Consider the following 19,354-nt stretch of genomic DNA (forward strand, 5'->3'; position numbering starts at 1 on the left):
TGTAATCAAACATATACATAAAACAGTGCAAGTTTATTACCGGTAAACATACCGGTAATTCACTAAAGAAAACACACTCTATAGACTGGTACCGTAGATGCTTCTCAGGAACACAGGCAAGCAGCCCACAACCTAGAGGGACTGTCAATGATAGAAGCACACTCGCAAAATCGCACACAGCCAACCATACACCTAGTATGGTATCGCGATTCGCGATTTTGCGCTATCATACTGGGTGTATGATCGGCTGTGTGCGATTTTGCGAGTGTGGTAAAATCGCATAACAGCAAAATCGCATAACAGCCGAGCATACACCCAGCAGCGCTGCTGATGCCTGAACGGTATGTGGAATGAAGTGGGCGGGCATCGGGAGGCCACTATGGCACGGGGCAAGCACTATGGGCAGTCTATCTGAAGTGTACCTGGCGTATAAGACGACCCCCCACTTGGAGGCATATTTTTCAGGGCCAAAAAATCGTCTTATACGCCGGCAAATACGGTATACTATAAAACTACAGTAATCAAAACAGTATGATTTTGGCAAAACACAGTTTATGGGACAGAATTGAGAGTCCAGAGATAAACCCACACACACCTATGTGCAACTAATTTTCAACAAAGGAGCCAAAATCATACAATGGAGAAAGGAAAGTCTCTTCAATAAATGGTGTTGGGAAAACTAGAAAGCCACATTTAAAAGAATGAAACTAGGCTGCTATCTAACACCAAATAGATTAAAGATTAAATATAAGATCTGAAACAATAAAATACATAGAAAAAAACATAGGCACTAAACTTACAGACTATGGTCTCAGAGGAGTTTTTTGTAAACCCGTTCACAAAGGCAAGGGAAGTAAAAGCAAAAATTAAGACTAGAGCTACCATATGACCCAGCAATTCCTCTTCTGGGTATACTAGTATAGCTGAAAATTTGAAAACACTTACTTGTAAAGATGTACATACCTCTATGTTCACTGCAGCATTAGTCACAATAGCTAGCACATGGAAACAACTTAAGTTTCCTTCTTTGGCTGACTGAATAAAGAAGATGTGATACATCAAGTATCCAGTTGTCGGGCTGGCTGTTCAGTCAAAGCGTAATATGCTAATGATATGCTAAGGCTGCTCAATCGCTCACTATGACATGCACTGACCACCAGGCGGCAGATGCTCCAACTGGTAGGTTAGCTTGCTGCTGGGGTCCAGCCGATTGAGTGAGATGGGCCGGACACACCCTGGAGCCCTCCCACAATCCCTCCCCAGCTGGCCAACCTCCTGCATCTCTCCCCAGCCCTGATCGCGCACCGGTGGGGTCTCTTGGCCTGGCCTGTGCCCGCTCACAATCCAGGATCCCTAGGGGAATACTGGAGAGCCAATTTCGGCCAATCCCACAGGCCAGGCCAAGGGACGCCACTGGTGCACAAATTCGTGCACTGGGCCTCGAGTATTATAATGAAATAACTACTCAGTCATATAAAAGAAGAAACATTGCCATTTGTGATAACATGGATGGATCATGAGAGTATTATACTAAATGAAATAAGTCAGAAAAGGAGAACTGTATGATTTCACTTATACTTGTGGGTTATAAAAAAAGGAACAAATGAACAAAAGAAAAGCTCAAAGATACAGATACCAGAATGGGGGTTACCAGAAGGAAAGAAGGGTAGAGGACAAAGAGGGTACAGGGGTCAAGTATAGAGTATACAGACGTCATTGTATAGATTCATACCTGAAACTTATATAATGTTATTATCAACCCATGTAGCCCAATAAATTTAATTTTTAAAAAGTTTAAAAGATGAATGGAAAAAGATACATGATAATACTAATCAAAAGAAAACTGGAGTGGCATAATTAATATCAAAGTCATTGTGGAGCAAAAAAGAATACAGAGCTGTATCATAATGGGAAAAGGCTCAATTCATCAAGATGCTATAACAAATCTAGTAATTTAAGCACTAATAACAAAGCTTCCATATGACATGCAGTCCCAGATTTTGCTGAGGAACTGAGATCTCAGGAGCTGTCTCCTAGCCCTGGCCTGCAGGAGGGGGATGGAGAGGTGGCCCTGGTGCTTCTGGGCAGGCCCTCACCAGGCGCCATGGGCCTGTGCAGCAGCCACCGCCCCCTGTGGTTGGGGCACGGAGGCCTGGGCCCAGTGCCCTCCTATAGGCCTGCCAGCACCAATACCACCCTTGCCCCAAGTCTTTTAACCTGGGTGTTAGCATTTTAGATGCCCCTCAGGAGTTCTAGCCACAGACTAATTGCCCCCTCCCGAGCTGGGACCTCTTGGCAAGGCTGTAACTAGTGATGTTTTTACAACCAAAGACTCTATTTTGTGGTTTAAGGAAAATAAAATTGACTGCATTTAAAAAATAAATAACAAAGCTTCCAAATACATGAAGATATTGCTTCTTGGCCTTTTGGCCAAGATCAAGTGTAGAATACATGAAGACAAAAGTGTAATGATAAACAGACAAATCCACAATTATCAACGCCCCTCTGTTAACAACTTAATGAAATATTAGAAAGAAAATCAGTAGAGATATAGAAGACTTAAAAACACTATCAACCAATGTGACCTGGTTGACATTTATAGAACACTCTGCCAAACAACTTGCAGAATACACATTCTTTTCAACTGCACATGGAACATTTATTAAAAGAGATCATACTCTGAGCTATAAAACAAACCTCAATATATTTAAAAAAATTCAAATTACACAGGGTATGCTTTCTGGCCACAGTGGAATCAAATTAGAAATCAGTAACAGTGATATGGAAAATCCCCAAATATTTATAAACGAAATAACTACAAAATCATTGTTGGCTCATAGGAAAAATATCAGAAGAGAAATTAGATAATATTTTAAACTGGATGAAAATACAAATACAACATATCTAAGGTTGGGGATGCATCTAAAGCAATACTTAGAGGAAATTTTCTAACACTAAAAACTTATTGGAAAGAAGGAAAAATCTCCAATCAGTGACTCTCACCAACCAGTTTAAGAAAATTTTGCAAAAGAGCAAATGAAATCTAAAGCAAGCAGAAAAAAAAGATCAGAAATAAAATCAAATTATAAAAACAGATAATCAATGGAGCCAAAAGCTTGTTCTCTGAAAAGATCAATAATACTTATAAACCTCTAGCCAGAATAATTGATATTAGGAAACAGGATGCAAACAAATTACCACGCAGTTCTCCTAGACCAGTGGTCAGCAAACTGGCTCGCGAGCCTCATGCGGGTCTTTGGCTCCTTGAGTGTGGCTCTTCCACAAAATACCATGTGGGAGCGCACATGTGCAGTGCAATTGAAACTTCGTGGCCCACGCACGGAAATCGGTTTTCAGCCTGGGCGAGTCTATTTTGAAGACGTGGTTCGGAAGTGGGGGGTGTGGGCGGGCTGCGGGATACGTGGGGGAGGCGCGTGTGATTCACGCACGAGCTGAGTGAGCCAGTCAGTCAGCAGTCTCGTTGTGCAGTGGTTAGTGCTAGTCGGGTTCGCAAATCGCGCGGGTAACAAAAGTACCTACTGGAAGTATAAAGTTACCTGTATTTTTCCAACCAACTACAAATCCTACAGGTAAGAGCCGCATGTGGCTCGCGAGCCACTGTTCTAACCAATTAAGCAACCCAGCCAAGGCCGATGCAATAACTCTTAAAGTGTTAGCAAATCAATCCAACAACAAATTAAAAAGAACCTTATTTTAATATATTGTGGTCAAGTGAAATTTATCCCAGAAACACAAGATTTGTTTACCACTGCAAAATCAATGTAATTCATGATAAAAATAGGCTAAAGAAGAAAAAATGTACTTGTGTCAATAAAGGCAGAAAAGGCCTCTGAAAAATCCAGCATCCTTTCTTGATAAAAACTCTCAGCACACTAGTAATAGAAGGGAGTTCCCCCAATCTGATCGAGGGCACCTATAAAAGATTAAATGCTTTCTCCATAAGATCAGGACCATAAAAATGTGTACTTTTCTATTCAACACTGTTCTGAAAGGTCTAGCCGATGCCATAAGGCAGAAATAATAAAAAGGAACCAGATTGGAAAGAAAGAAGTTCACTTATTTTATAAACTGTCTTAATTTGCAGACATGCTCATCTATATTTTAAAAAATCGTATAGAATCTACCCAAAAAAAGCTTCTAAAGTGAGTTTAGCAAGGTTGTAGGCTACAAGATAAAATTCAGAAATAAATTTTAATTTATATAGTAGCAGTGAGAAATTGGAAACTGAAGTTTACAAAACAATACTCTAGCATTAAAAAACACACAAAAGAACCAGCAACCCTTGGGGATACGTTGGACCAAAAAAATGCATTTCTTTTAAAGAAGTATGTGATTATCATTTCACCTTTTTAAAAAAATGTATTTTTTATTGATTTCAGAGAGGAACGGACAGGGAGAGAGAGAAACATCAATGATGAAAGAGAATCATTGATTGGCTGCATCCTGCATCCCAGATACTGGGGATCGAGCCCACAACCCAGGCATGTGCCTGAACTGTGTCCAGCACGGCCAGTGTTGAACTTGAGGAGGGGCAGTGAAGGATTAAAGAAAACAGACAGGAGAATACAGTTGGGGCCAGGTGGATCACTGTGCCTGGATGAGGAAACAGTGACACAGCCTGTAAACCGTGGCTTTATTTTATAGTCAGATCACACAAAGCAAAACAAGGTTAGATGTTTACAATGTTCTTGTGAATTTCAAATCTGCTTCTTTCCTATTGTTCCCATTCTCTGTACTCTATCAAACCTTGTTTAGGCAGCACTTGCTGCACCTCCCGCAGCCCACATCCCTTAGCTACCTAGGACTGCAGGGTTGGACTGTAAGTCAAGCTTATAACCATAGCCTTTTGGCTCAAGGTTTGACCTCCAAGCTGGGACTTGTATGTGGCTTTGCCACAAGTCAGTCCGAGGCTTAATCCTGTCCGAACGCTGTAGCCACTCTCCACATGTGCCCTTGACTGGAATTAAATCCTGGACCCATCAGTCTGCAAGTCGATGTTCTATCCACTGAGCCAAACCAGCTACGGCAAAAAATTGCATTCTTCACAGTAAAACTACCAAATACTGCTAAAAGATATTAAAGAAGGCCTGAATAACTGAGAAGACATCTCATGTTCATGGGTCAGTGGGTCAGTACTGTTAAAATGTCAATTTTCTACCAAACTGCATTCAAGAGTCAATGCAATCCCAACAAAAAGCCCTAGAGACTTTTCCATAAAAATTTACAACCTGATTCTGAAATTTACATAGAAATACAAAGAACTCAGAATAGTCTAAACAATTTTGGGGCGGGGGGGGGGGGGTTAGAGGACTAATTTTACCTGACTTTAAGACATATTAGAAAGCCACAATAATCAACACAGTTAGTTACTGGTGTAAAGATAGACAAATAGATTGATGAAATAAAATAGAGTCCAGAAATAGACTGAGATGTGTATGGTCAATTCACTTTTCCTAAATGAGCCAAGGATACTCAATGGGCATAGGATAATCTTTCCAACAAATGGTACTGGAACAAAAGGCAACCATAGGCCAAAAAAATAAATAAAATAAAAAATCTTGACTCTTACACCACACACAAAAATTAACTACTGAAAATAGATTATAGGCTTAAATTTAAGATAAAGTCTTAGTGACCTTGGATTTGATGATTTACATAATACATAAAACTTAGAAAAGACAAACTTCAAAGAAAAAAAGTATTAATCAGTCTTCATGAAAATTAAATACCTTTGTTCTTTAAGCAATAGTTTTAAGAAAATGAAGACTTTCTTCTTCTCAGATTTGGAGAATAAATTTGCAAAACATAATGCCTGAAAAAAGACTTTTATCTAGAGTATATAAAGAACTCATAATAATTAATAAAAAGGTAAATAACCCAATACTTATATGAAGGAAAGATATGAACACTTTACCAAAGATATACAGATAAATAAAGATACCCAGCATCATTAGTGATTACGGAACTACAAATTAAAACCCCCAGAAAACATTACATGCCCATTAAAATGGATGAAATTAAAAAGACTAATCATACCAACTGTTGGTGAGGATGTGGAGCACATTGGGATTCTAACAGATTGCTGGTAGTGATGTACAATGGCACAATCACTTTGAAAAACAATTTGGTAGTGAAATACACGTATGATCCCACCATTTCATTCCAATGCTAAATATCTAACTCAAGAGAAATGAACAACTTGTACAAGAAGCTTTATTTGTAATAGCCAAAAACTGGAAACTCAAATGCTTAACAAGTGGAGAAATGATGGTATATCCATACAACAAACTACTACTCAGCAATAAAAACGGAATGAATTACTGATGCACACATATGGATAATCTCCAAATAATGATGAAAGACAAATTAAAAAGTACATATATGGTATGGTACATATATTATTTTTATGTAATTCTAAAAAATTCAAACTAATCTACAGTGACAAAACCAGTCAGTGCTTAGGAACAAGAAGAATAACTAGAGGAATTATAAAAAAGAACAAGGAAACTTTTGATGGTGGAGTGGGCATCTTCATTACCTCGACTAACAGTGTTTCATGGATGTACACATATCTATTCCCAATTCTGTGTGTAGAGGTATTATATTGATAGAGGGAACTTGGCCAGGGTGGAAGTATTTACACCACAGAAATTGGAAAACGCTACACAAAATCAGGGCTTTTTCTTGGACAGCTAGTTGTTAAACATTACCAACCCATTGCTAGCTATAACATACATAAATAACAGTTCATTGAAATTCTTAATTTTTAATTGCCACAAAGAATTCCCAGAACCATTAGGCTAAAAACTTGCCTTTATCAAGGTAAAAAGTATTACTAGAGAGAAAAAACAAAAAGAGAGAGACTTTCAGACACTCCTATCAAGATAAACTCTTTTGCCCTGGCTGGTGTGGCTCAGTTGGTTGGGGGTCATCCTGTGCACTGAAAGGTTGCAGGTTGGAGTCCTGAATAAAACGCATGCCTGAGTTGTAGGATAGATCCCCGGTTGGGGGGTGTGCAGGAGGCAGTTGATCAATGCTTCTCTCTCTCTCTCAAAATCAATTAATAATCTTAAAAAAGACACCTCTTGCAGAGACATACTTAAGATGCCAACTGCCACATCCAACACGGCTGGGGTTCAGAATCTGAAAAGGGGTGCACACAAATGAAAACACTAGACAAGAAATATGAATTTAGAAGGCATAGGGGGCCAGGTGGAAACCTCTCTCTAGAGGAGAAGCTCCCTGAAACCCTGACCTTGTCAGCTTTTATTCAATTTTAGATACACATCTTGCCCTCAGTTAAGCATGGCAAACGGGTAGCAGACAATCTCAAAGGTCAGTAAAGATCAGTAAAGATTTACTTTGAGGCTATTAGGTCAGGAAATTGCTTCAAGCCATCGATATCTCAACACAGAACAATCGGTGCATAGCTTTTAGCCCTGCTAAAAATCAAGGTTCATCAGCCTTCCGAGTTCCTTGATGCACTCTCATGATAGCATTGACAATGGATGGCTTCCCGCACCTGACCAAATGTTTCTACTGCCATCCTCCCGCAGGCCTCACTCCTGACACAGTCTTGCCCCTAAGACCTGGCGAGTTTGGGGTCGACTCTTTAGCTCCTTCTTGAAGGCTGCTACAGGGCTGCCATCTCCCCTAGCAAACACCAAGGACCCATCCTTGCTTCCCACAGCTACTCATAAACCTAAAATATAACTTTAAGGTATTGCTGAAAACAGTATACCCACTTTCTACATAACAGATTCCAATTCCAGCAATGAGATAAAAGGTTTATGACACAAATACATTTATATCAGGTAAATCAACCACCAGAATACCCAAATCTCATACTTTTACCAACTTCTTTGACGTAATTCAATTATGGAATAAGGTTTGGAACCATCCCCTTCTCCTCCCGCTCTTCAATGCCCAGCCTGAGTCCTTTTTGCCTATTTAATATGGTGTGGAGAATATCAGTGTGCTGAAGTTCCATCATCTCAATAGAAAGTTCCCAGGAAAGGAAGGCTAAATTAAAAACAAACAAACAGAAAGGATCCCCGTTAAAGAATTCAGCAGGGAATTGATGTTGCAGAAACATATCTTTCTATTTCATGACACATTGGAAACACAAACCTTAGGGCTTTTTCGCCTCCACTGCATAAAGGTCTGATCGCTTCTGGCTAAATATGGGGATTTGCTGGCGTATTTCTGCCACCTTCTCCAAGTCTGCAAAAACAGGGAAGTGCACTGTTAATAAGATTAACTCTGCACTAACCACAGGGATTTTCCTCTCCAACAGTATAAAAACTACCAGAGTCTCAGCAAGTAACTCAGTAATACAGGCCTCGTCTAGAGGCACAGCTGGCCTGGCACAGCCCCTGGAGTCACTTCAAAACAAACCAAAATAACTCAAAATGAACTATAGCCCTGAAGACTTGACCAAGAACCAAGGATAAACTCTGGGGGGGGGGGGGGGGAGAACAAAGGAACTCCTCCAGGTGACAGGCTGCCCCAGCTATGGAGCCTGGCCTCAGAACATTGGGGATGCCAGAGGCCTAACCTGATGCCCTGGGCGAGGCAGATCTTACCTATGTCTGAATACACGATCGTCTCTTCAGTGCCAGCTTTGGCCAGGACCTCCCCCCTGAAAAAGATTCAGGGGAGATGAGTGGGTTCACTGACATCTGCTGATATTCAAGACCTCTCTCTGTCTTTTCTCCCCATCTGACAGGCCAAAGGGCAAGGAATCCGAGATTTAAAACCATAAAGGATATAAACTCCTGTTCTACCATTTAAAATGCTGTGTGGCCTTAAGCCAAGTCACTTTTAATAAATTATAAAGTGGAAATAAAAGCTCTGCTAGGACTTAGTGAGAAAATTATGGAGTATATTTTCTAAACTGCAAACTCCTAGTTTTCTTATTCCATGACGTAAACATCTGGGCCAGAGCCACGTGTAACCAAAGGGAGGTGCCCCCCACCCCCTCAGGAGTGCATGTCCACAGGAATCCCTGACAAGGGCGGTCTGGCTCTGCTTTCTCACCCCTCCCAGGGCTGCTCCCTGACTCTGGGAGAGTGAGGCAGGCCCTGGGCATGGCCCAGATCTGTGTGGACCTCTGGTCTTACGCCTGTGACCCTTGCATCCTTATGTTAAGGGCCTTCTGTGTTTGAAGGAAAAGTTTCAATCTGTGGGTATGAGTCGCAGTGATGGGGAAACCACACCCGGCAGGAGCCCCACACTTGGAGACAACAACACTCCTTCATAAACCTGGGGAAAGGCTGATCTGGAAAACACTTCTGGTGCTGCGTCTCCCAGCCCAATGCAGGGCTTCCAATACAGACCTAGGGAAATGCCATCTCACCAAAGCACAGCACAAGGTGACTGACATAACAAACAATCTCACAGAGTAACTGGTTTCGTTTACCTGACGGCTGCTAACATATTTGGCACAAATGAGGTACAAACACAATTATTAATGCCGTTTAACTGAATCCTTTCCTATTCTCTTTCTCCTTCTTCCTCATTTTCCCTGGCATTTAAAGATCTCTCTCTATGTTAACCCCAGGCACCCAAACCAAAGTCAATATAAGTCAGAAGGCCCCCAAACCCTACAAATGGAATTCTGAAAAGGAAGAAATTAAGGTAAATCTCGAAGAGTTACTCTGTCAGAAGCGGCCGGCCTGGCCTGCACCAGAGTTCACCAGCAGAGCCAGGTGAAGCAGAGGTGCATCACTAACATCTGGGCAGAGGGACGGGAATCACATCTGAGAAAATTTCCAGGCCACCTTAATCCTTCCAGTTTCCCAATGCCCCCCAAATCCTGATGTGCAGGGAATCTCTTGCTGGTCACATTTTCAAGGACTCCCCTTATCACATGCTTTAATCTGTGGGTCCTATTGAGTCTGAAGAGAGAAGATTTAGGGACCCCCACAGTGACCAGGGATCCTTCTCAGCCTTGTTACTGGTATGTGCATCCTAAAATTGTAGAAATACGTGTCTGTGTGTGTGTGCATGCGTGTGCGTGATCATACAGGTGTATGGCATAAATTCAAGTTCTGAAGTCAAAACCTGGATCCAAACACCACTTCTAGTCACTTTAGCCTGTGAACTTCAATTCCACCATCTATAAACCGGGCTTACCAGAAGGTAAGTCCCTGGTGTTCACACTGAGACCACGTGTAGAAGTGCTGTGTGAACTGCAGGTAGAGACCACGGTACGTACATCAGTGCACGCCTGCATGTGCACCTGCAGACTCTGATGCTGGTCTCGCTGAGCAGTAAAATGCTCCGCCCTCTCACAGAGGACAAACTCCGTTTCCTTATTGAACCCATCGCCCCCTCCTCTAATTATTCCAGGAGCAGAATCCTCACCCTGTAACTCATTCCTGCCTGAGGCCCGGTCACCCAGTCTAAATTTTAACCAAAAGCGGAGAATTGGGGGCCTGTGTCACTAGAACTGCCAGCCATCACTGCTGCCCTGTGTCCCCTATGATCCAAGTCTGACTGACAGCAGACACTCAGGAGAGGGCGAAGGCCAGGCCTGTCAGGAGAGCAGGGCCGTTTCTTTCTCACATGGTCCTCAAGTGGAAGCTTCCTCACAGGAGAGGCAGCCACCCGCAGGCACCGGACCCGGTGGGTGAGGGGCAGGGCCAATCACCAGACAGCCCACCTGCCCAAGTGAGCTCCTAGGGAGCCTGTCCCTGCTCAGGCCACTCACCAAGGACTCACGACAGTGCTGTGTCCCCAGGCAACATAGGAGGCTTTGTCATCTCGGGCCGGAGATGCTGTGGCCACATACACCTGATTATCAACAGCCCTGGAGTCAATGGACAGAAAACAGGGATATCATACATTACAGATCAGAGGCACTTTACTATCCTAAGTGGACCGATCCTTCTTTTTAAAACTAGGATAGGACAGGCTGGCTCAGGTGTAGAAGGAAACGCAAAGCCACGGAACCCTCTCTTCAAAAATCATCTTATTACTTAAGCCAGTTCTCATTGGGGCAACTTTGGCCAGCAGGGACATCTGCCGGTGTCTGGAGACCTTTCTTTTTTAAAAAGAAATTTTTTCTTGATTTCAGAGAGAAAGAGAGAGAGAGAGAAACATCAATGAGAGAGAGTCACTGATTGGATGACTTCTGCATGCCCCACCCTGGGGATTGAGCTGGCAACCCAGGCACATGCACTGATCAAGAATCAAACCGTGACCTCCTGGTTCATAGGTTGATGCTCAATCACTGAGCCACGCCGGCCGGTTTGGAGATTTTTTAATTGTCATAACTAGAGGGATGCTATTAGCATCCAGTGGGTGGAAGTCAGAAATGCTGCTAACCATCCTACAGTGCACAGGGAGCCCCCGACAACACAGAATAATCTAGTCCAAAATGTCACTACTGCCACAGTGGACAGACTCTGGCCTGAGCCAACCACTGAAAGAACTTCTCTGGGGTTAACAAAGCCAAGGTGGCTAAGGCCAATGGGTTGGCTTTGATGAGTCAATACACGTTGAGGGCTGCATGGCACTTCCATGCCAATGGTGGCTGTGCCATCACCTCAGGTTAGATCAGAATTTCAGGTGTCCAGCCTGGGTACATCAAGCCTCCTCACCTGGGAGTTCTCTGGGCTCAATCAATAGATCCATGCTAGTCATGCCAGTCTCTCCTAAGCTTTTCTTGCTTTCCACTTTCACTGCATTTATTAATATTCATAACACACACCCCTACCCCACCTTCTACAATGCAACCAGGCAAACACCTCTACATCCCCCTGCAGTGAAAATTACCATCATCTCTAGAAGGGAGAACAGTAGCCACCTCTGGGCAGAGAGAAAAGGGCACTGACTAGGAAGGAGCAAAAGGGACCATTCTAGGGATTGGAAAATATTCCATATGTTGATCTTGGTTGTAGGTGGTACATGTGTCAACATTCACTGACCGGCCTGTAGAGGCAAAATTAGTGTACTTTTCTGTAAGTGTATTATACCTCAATTTAAAAAACTTTTAATTGCCGAAACCGGTTTGGCTCAGTGGATAGAGCGTCGGCCTGCCATTTAATCAAGCCCAGCCAGTGTTGCTCAGTGGTTGAGCATTGACCCATGAACCAGGTGGTCAGGGTTCGATTCCCAGTCAAGGCACATACCCTGGTTTGGGGCTCGATCTCCAGTGGAGGGCATCAGGAGGCAGCCTATCGATTTTCTCACCTCATTGATGTTTCTATGTCTTTTCCCTCTCTCTTCCTCTCTGAAATCAATAAAAATATATTATTTAAAAAAACACATAAAACAAAAACATTTAATCAAGAAACCCATAGTCTCTGACCAGCATTTCATGGTTTGTAGAGCACTTTACACACAGTCACACTCCTTTTCCCTTCCATGTTCCATCCACCCCTGCTACCTGCCTTTCACTGCTCAGCCTCAGGGGGACTAAGGAAACAGCAACTATGACACATCAGAGATAGCTGTGCGATGCCCAGCATTTAGAGGTTAGAAACATGAGGTTTTATAACAAGGTTCCTGGCAGAGCATCCCCAGGACTAGCAGGCTGCTGTGGAAGTTAGGGTGGGGTAAGCAACCCAAACAGCACAGAGGATTGTGAAGACCACAATCCTCTCCCCTGGGCTGTCAGGCTAAAATAACTCCTGCTTTTCCTGGGCTTCTGGGCTCTGAACATCCATACTCCATGGGTCTCTCAATTCTCTGTAAAAGTTGCCAGCAACTGTCCCAGGGAAATCAGCTCACATCTAATCACAGTAAATGAAATCGCTGTCCACTTGATGCACTAAAAGCTCTTGGAAATGCAAAACCACAGTCACCTAAAATCTAAGAGATTGGTGCTGTGGCTTCTGAAGAGAATGTTCCCAGCAGAAGCCTTCCTTTTGGGCTGAAAGACGAAAAGATGCACCTATTTGAAATGCAATTGGATGTTGCGGAATTGAGTCACAGCACCATTCTGTATCAGGAAGGCTGGCACTTCCACCACCCTGAAACCTTTCCACAGAGAAGCGCTGGGATTCTGGAAGGTATGCTGATAATGCTGTCTTACCGGCCTCGCTGAAGCAACTCCCAGTGAGCTGGTCCAGTGGTCAAATTAAAAGCTCCAGGATAGACCAACAGCTGGCAGCCTAGGGGAGAGGGAGGCCGAGAGTCAGTGCAGAGGAACACCCAACCTCCCTGGTCCCGCCCTTTGCTCTCCACAAGTGAAGAACAAACTCCAACTTTCCCACGCATAAAAGGACGTCAGCCAGGTCAGTGCCAGCAACATTAGGTTATGGCTCTGAATTCTCTTAGAGACACTCGCATGGTGCAGACGGACAAACGAGAAAAGTGGTACTGATAACCAACACGACATGTGAGTTCCCATAAAAAAAAGGGGGGCGGGGGGAACCATCATTCAGATTTCTCTCGGCACCAGTGGGTCAGCTCTGCATGGCCGAGGGCCACCCTCTATAATGCCCTTCACCTGAAAGGAGGGGCAGAGGAGGTGCTTCCAGGCTCATGGACAAGACTCCACGGAGACTGCCAAGCCAGAGCCCGAGCCTCCGCCTTCCCCAGAGCAGGCGAACTGTCGGCATCCACCTCGCTGCGTTAAGTGACAGCTGGTTCAGAACCAGGGTAGCTTCACCAGGCGAGCAGGGCTGTAATATTTGTTGAGTGCCATACAAGGAGCTTTAACAAGTTCTCTCTCCTTTGTCCTCACACCATCCCCATGAGAAAACTGGGAGCCACAATGAAATGAAATCATTTACCCAAAGTATCATACCAGGTAGGCGAAAGAGTTAGAACCAGAACCCTGATCTTCTGACGTGGTTTGGTGCTGGGTGGTAGGACACCTTTTCTCTGGACCAAAATGTCACTGACCACATTTCCACTGCACCCACCATAGGACTATGGCATAGTGAAATCCACGAGGGACAGACCATGTTTTCCTTTCTACTGGGCTCCAAGGGACTCTTTGCAAACACAGCAGCAGGAAGGGCTGGAAGGGTGGAGCAGATGTTTAAGAGTCTTGCCTTAGCCGCATGGCGTGTTAAATCACAACCTCTGGAAAACGACACTGTCCAGACACAGCAAAAGTGTGAGAAGCCAGATGGGGATGGAGAGGTTAAGACCTCTCCTCCAGCTTTTCCAACTAAGGGCTCCCTCTACCCACTCAAACCTCCAAGCACCCACACAACACAACCACAGTGCTGCCCTACCTCTCTGGGCGTAGACTTGTGCAAGCTCTGCAAAGCGGATGTCGTAGCAGATGCCTAGGCCCACTCGGCAGTAAGCTGTTTACAAACAGAAAACGCACAAGTGAAAAGTTAGCCTGCAGCATGGTGTGAGGGTAAAGCCTCTGAGTTAATATCACTGACCGGTGGGGATACAGTGACACAGGGCCCATGGTGGAGAAAACATACAAGCTTGATCTTGCTTGGATGTCACCTCGTAAAGACATCATTTACGTCAGCAGAGTAGAAATGAGAAACTCATTCTAACTGAATGCTTATTATCTAAGTGAGAGGTGCTCAATTATGGCCTAACAAGTACACTCTGGAAACTATCACACTAATAGGAGGCTGTAGCCAAATGGAAGAGCAAAGTCATGTCAAACTCTTTAGTTCTCCATTCAGCCCGCCCTTTCTAGATCTCTGACCACTCTCTGCCCTTCTCACTTCTGGCCGTTCAGCCAGGTTATGTAAGGAAACTGGGGAGTGCTCTAGCCGGTTTGGCTCAGTGGATAGAGCACTGGCCCAAGGACTGTAGGTCTCGGGTTCAATTCCAGTTAACAGCATGTAGGCTGGATCCCTGGCCTTGGTCTGGGTGAGTGCTAGAGGCAACCTATCTTTCTCTCTGTCTCTCCCCCTCCCTTCCACTCTCTAAAAATCAATGGAAAAGCTTCAGTTACCTCTTTTCCAGCAGAGTTCATGGCAATAAAAACAATCTGTCCACGGCCAGATATGGGGGGTGACCTAAGAGCAACTGTACAAACAGCACCACAACATGCCCACAACCCACCCCACAATCTGACACTATCAAAATGAATTCTAACACAGGAAATGGGACAACAATATTGTAGGTTTTATGACCCTTCTTTCCTAGATGTTGTACAAATCAATGTCTAGATTTCTTATGGAAAGTTTTTGTACTCAATATAAATGCTACATGAAGAGTCCTCAATCAGAATCAAACTGACACATTGGCAGGAGAGTGGGCAAGCGATTAAAAATAGGTCAAATTTTACAAACAGAATGCAGCAATTTATAAAAAGAATAACTTCCAAATTGGTTTCTGATTTATTACACTAACAGAATAAAGGAGAAAAGTCATATGAGCATCTTAAGTGCATAATGAGCATTTGGTAAAGTTCAACATCCATCCTTTTTTTAAAAAATGTATTTTTTTTTACTGATTTCAGAGAAGGGGAGAGAGAGAGAGAGAGAGAGAAACGTCAAAGATAAGAGAAAATTCTCATTCATCAGCTGCCTCCTGCACATGCCCTGCGGATTGAACCTGCAACCCCAGCATGTGCTCTGACCAGGAATCGAACCGTTACCTCCTGGTTCATAGGTCAACGCTCAATCACTGAGCCACACCAGCCAGGCCATCCATTCTTATTTTATTACTAGAGGCCCGATGCACAAAATTTGTGCAAGGAGCTCGGCCCTCGCAGCCCCAGCTGCCTTGGCTAGCCCTTGCAGCCTGGCCATCCCTTGTAGCCCTGGCTGCCTCAGCCAGCCCTCGAAGCCCCAGCTTCATCCAGAAGGTCATCTGGACAGCTGTTCAGTCTAATTAGCATATTAGCTCTTTATTATATAGGATTATATAGGATTATCTTTTTAAATATATTTTTATTGATTTCATAAAGGAAGGGAGAGGGAGAGAGATAGAAACATCAATGATGAGAGAGAATCACTGATCAGCTGTACACCCTGTACTGGGGATCAAGCCTGAAACCCAGACATGTGCCTGGACCGGGAATCAAACCATCACCTCCTAGTTTATAGGTCACTGCTCTAACACTGAGCCATGCCATCTGGGCATCCATTCTTATTTTAAAAACAAAAATGGAAAACTCTTCTAGTAAGGGAATTTCCTTAATCTGATAAGAGTATCTAAAAAACAACACTAAAGAAACACTGTACCTAATGGTGCCATATTAAAAGCCTTCTCTTTTAAGATCAGGAACAATACAAAAACACCTACTATTGAAAGCTCTATCAGAGGTCCTAACCAAAGCAATAAGGCAAAAGACAGGAATGTATAAGGATTAGAAAGAATAGAAATTGAATCTGTGATCAGAATATATAATTGCTGCCGGAGACCAATTCCAGCATGACAGCAGGGCTGCATCTGGGAATGGCTGAAGGCATTTCCCCAAACCTGAATAGGATACATTAAATTGATTTCTTGGCTGCCAGACAGCTAAAACACATCTTAATTTACATGTTATTGCCTCCTACTGGCCAAACACCTGAATAGCCGTAGGCTAATTCCCCCATTCTGACAATGTTTCTGTATACCCTTTGAAGTGTATATCTCTGCCTCACCTCAGGACAAGTTGTGTTCATAAAAACCATGGGGTCCTGGGGACGAGGAAAACCTAAGGCCTTAGACCTGAGACCTGAGAATTTAGATCTTGGATCTTAGCTCCTTTAGCTAAGCTCCTCTGACCCCCAAATGCCTTTCAAAATTATACTTCGTCTCTGGACTCTTTAAATCTACGCACAGCTTTCTCCAGATTCCTGAACCCTTCTTGATGCTGGGACAAGAACCCCAGCAAATTGCATACCTAGAAACTCCAAAGGAAACCTACAGATGAATTATTAGAATTAATGAGTGACATTAGCAAGGTTACTATTATGTACAAGGTCAATATTTTTATAACTAATTGTACTTCTATATATACTAGCAAGAAACAGAAAATGAAAGGGTATCAAAAAATACCCATGAAGAATAAACCTAGCAAATGATATATAAGACTATACCCAAAAAACTATAAAAACAATTTGAAATATTTATTTTATATATGTATGTATATATATTTATTTATTTCAGAAAGAAAAGGAGAAGGAGGGAGAGAGATAGAAACATCAATTATGAGAGAGAACGATTGATAGGCTGCCTCCTGCATGCCCCACACTGGGGACTGAGCCCACAACTTGGGCATGTTCTCCAATCGGGAATCAAACTCTGACCTCCTGGTTCGTTCATACGTCAACGCTCAACCACTGAGCTCCACCAGCTGGGCCAATGTGACATTTCTAAAAGCCTACATAAATGGAGGGATATGTGCCATATCATGGACATATATGCACTTAAAAGAATGGAGTTAATAGCTCAACGCTGGCTCCTCTTCCAGAAATGGCAGAGTGGCTCCTATCAGACCTATTGGCTTTCTCATAAGTAACTATGAACTCTGGACAAAATAAAAAGTGCTGGAGAATGATCAACATCAGGGAAAATGGAAGGGAAGTCAATACTTAGAAGGGAGTAACACTGGGTGAGCGTCCCATTTGTTTACTGCTCTTGGTTGGAAGCAAGGCCCCAGTTGTTGCTGGGAGTCGTGGGGAAAACTACCCACAATCACATTGGCTTGAGAAACCCGAAAACAGTTTCACAGCAGCTGGGAAGTGAGGGGGGGAATCCTGAAAAGGATAAAGCCAAAGAGAAAGAGCACTAAATTCTACCTATGCAATTGCGGACATCTCTGGCTCACCACTGAATTACAGATGTGTGGGGCAGACCCCAACATGTGGTAATTACCAAAAACTTTAAAGTAGCTATTGAAACTAAGCTCAAGAGTTTGAAGAAAAATATGCTCGCAATGAATTAAACAAATATTGGTAGAGAAATAAAAGCCATAAAAAGGAACCAAATGAGCCCATGGCTCAGTAGTTGAGCATAAACCTATGAGCCAGGAAGTCACAGTTCGATCCCTGATCAGGACACATGCCGGGTTGCGGGCTCCATTGTGGGATGTGCAGGAGGCAGCCTGTCAATGATTCTCTCTCATCATTGATGTTTCTATCTCTCTCTCCCTCTCCCTTCCTCTCTGAAATCAATAAAAATACACACTCTTTTTAAAAAAAACTGGAAAATTTTAGAACTAAAAAATTCAGTATCTGAAATTTTTAAAAATGTCATTGGATTGGGTTATAGGAGATTGGAGATTACAAAAGAAAGATTCAGAACACAGATTAGTGGATATTGTCCAATCTGAAGAAGAGAAAGAAAAAAGGTTGGAAAATAAAAACAAAGAACCAAAGCCTTGGTGACCTGGTTTGAAGGAATAGTATCAAAACTGGAATCCCATAAAGAGAATGGGACAGAAATATATGTAACAAAATCATGCCCCCAAATTTCCTACCTATGGTGAAAGACTAAAATGTCAAGTTTCATGAAGCACGACAAATACAAAGAAAACCACCTAGGCACATGAGAGACAAAATACTGACCACTAAAAAATACAAAAGAGAAATCTTGAAGCAGATAAAAACACAAGTTATACACAAAGAACAATAATACAAGTTACCACTGACTAATCAGAAAAAAAAAGAAAAAAGAGGCTAGAAGATAATTGAAAAAGGTCTCTCCAACTGTTAGGGAAAAAATAAAAACTGTCAACCCAGAATTCTATTCCACCGAAAATCTCTGTCAAAATGAAGGCAAACTAAAGATGTTCATAAATGCTGAGACGGCTCCTGTGAGGCTGGGAAGGCCCCTGTGAGGCTGGGGCAGCCCCTGTGAGGCTGAGATGGCCCCTGTGAGACTGAGACGGCCCCTGAGAAGCTGAGAAAAATACCACATGAACTCACTCATTTATGGATAATAAGGATCATTATAGACTGATGAACAAAAATGGATACAGAGGCAGAACAGCATTGAGCAGAATGTCAAACTACAGTGGGAACCCTGGGGAGGGTTAGGGGGGTAGGAGATCAACCGAAGGACTTATATGCATGCATATGAGAATAACTAATGGACACAAGACACTGCGGGGTGGGGGAAGCCGGGGAATGTCTAGGGGGGAAAAAAGGAGACATGTGTAATACTCTTTGTAATATTTTAAGAAATAAAAGAAGATATTCATAAACAAAAAATAAGAAAATTCATAGCTAGCAGATCCTAACTATAAAAAAGCGAGGGGGAGAGAAAAACCAAGATGGCGGCACAGGTAAACACTGGAGATTGCTGCTTAGCACAACCACTTCAAGAATACAACTAAAAGACGGAACGGACATCATCCAGAACCACAGGAAGGCTGGCTGAGTGGAAATTCTACAACTAGAAGGAAAGAGAAAAGCATACAGAGACTCAGAGGAGGTGCGGTGTGGAAGTAAAATCTAAATGT

The 19,354-nt window shown here is 43.0% G+C and overlaps 1 protein-coding gene across 1 annotated transcript in view; it reads right to left on the bottom strand.

Annotated features, from left to right (window-relative positions):
* Window positions 1-6,771: 6,771 nt before the first annotated feature.
* The window catches only part of NIT2 (nitrilase family member 2), a 33,322-nt gene continuing 20,739 nt past the window's right edge, over window positions 6,772-19,354 (bottom strand). The window contains exons 6-11 of the mRNA XM_015572140.1: window positions 14,217-14,291; window positions 13,064-13,142; window positions 10,736-10,834; window positions 8,607-8,662; window positions 8,152-8,244; window positions 6,772-8,043 (exon numbers count right to left, since the gene is read on the bottom strand). Of these exons, the coding sequence (XP_015427626.1) occupies window positions 8,153-8,244; window positions 8,607-8,662; window positions 10,736-10,834; window positions 13,064-13,142; window positions 14,217-14,291 (401 nt within the window). The 3' untranslated portion in view covers window positions 6,772-8,043; window position 8,152. The remainder of the gene's footprint in view (window positions 8,044-8,151; window positions 8,245-8,606; window positions 8,663-10,735; window positions 10,835-13,063; window positions 13,143-14,216; window positions 14,292-19,354) is intronic.

The sequence above is a fragment of the Myotis davidii genome, unplaced genomic scaffold (genome assembly GCF_000327345.1).
Source record: "Myotis davidii unplaced genomic scaffold, ASM32734v1 scaffold492, whole genome shotgun sequence".
NCBI classification, from domain to species: Eukaryota; Metazoa; Chordata; class Mammalia; order Chiroptera; family Vespertilionidae; genus Myotis; species Myotis davidii.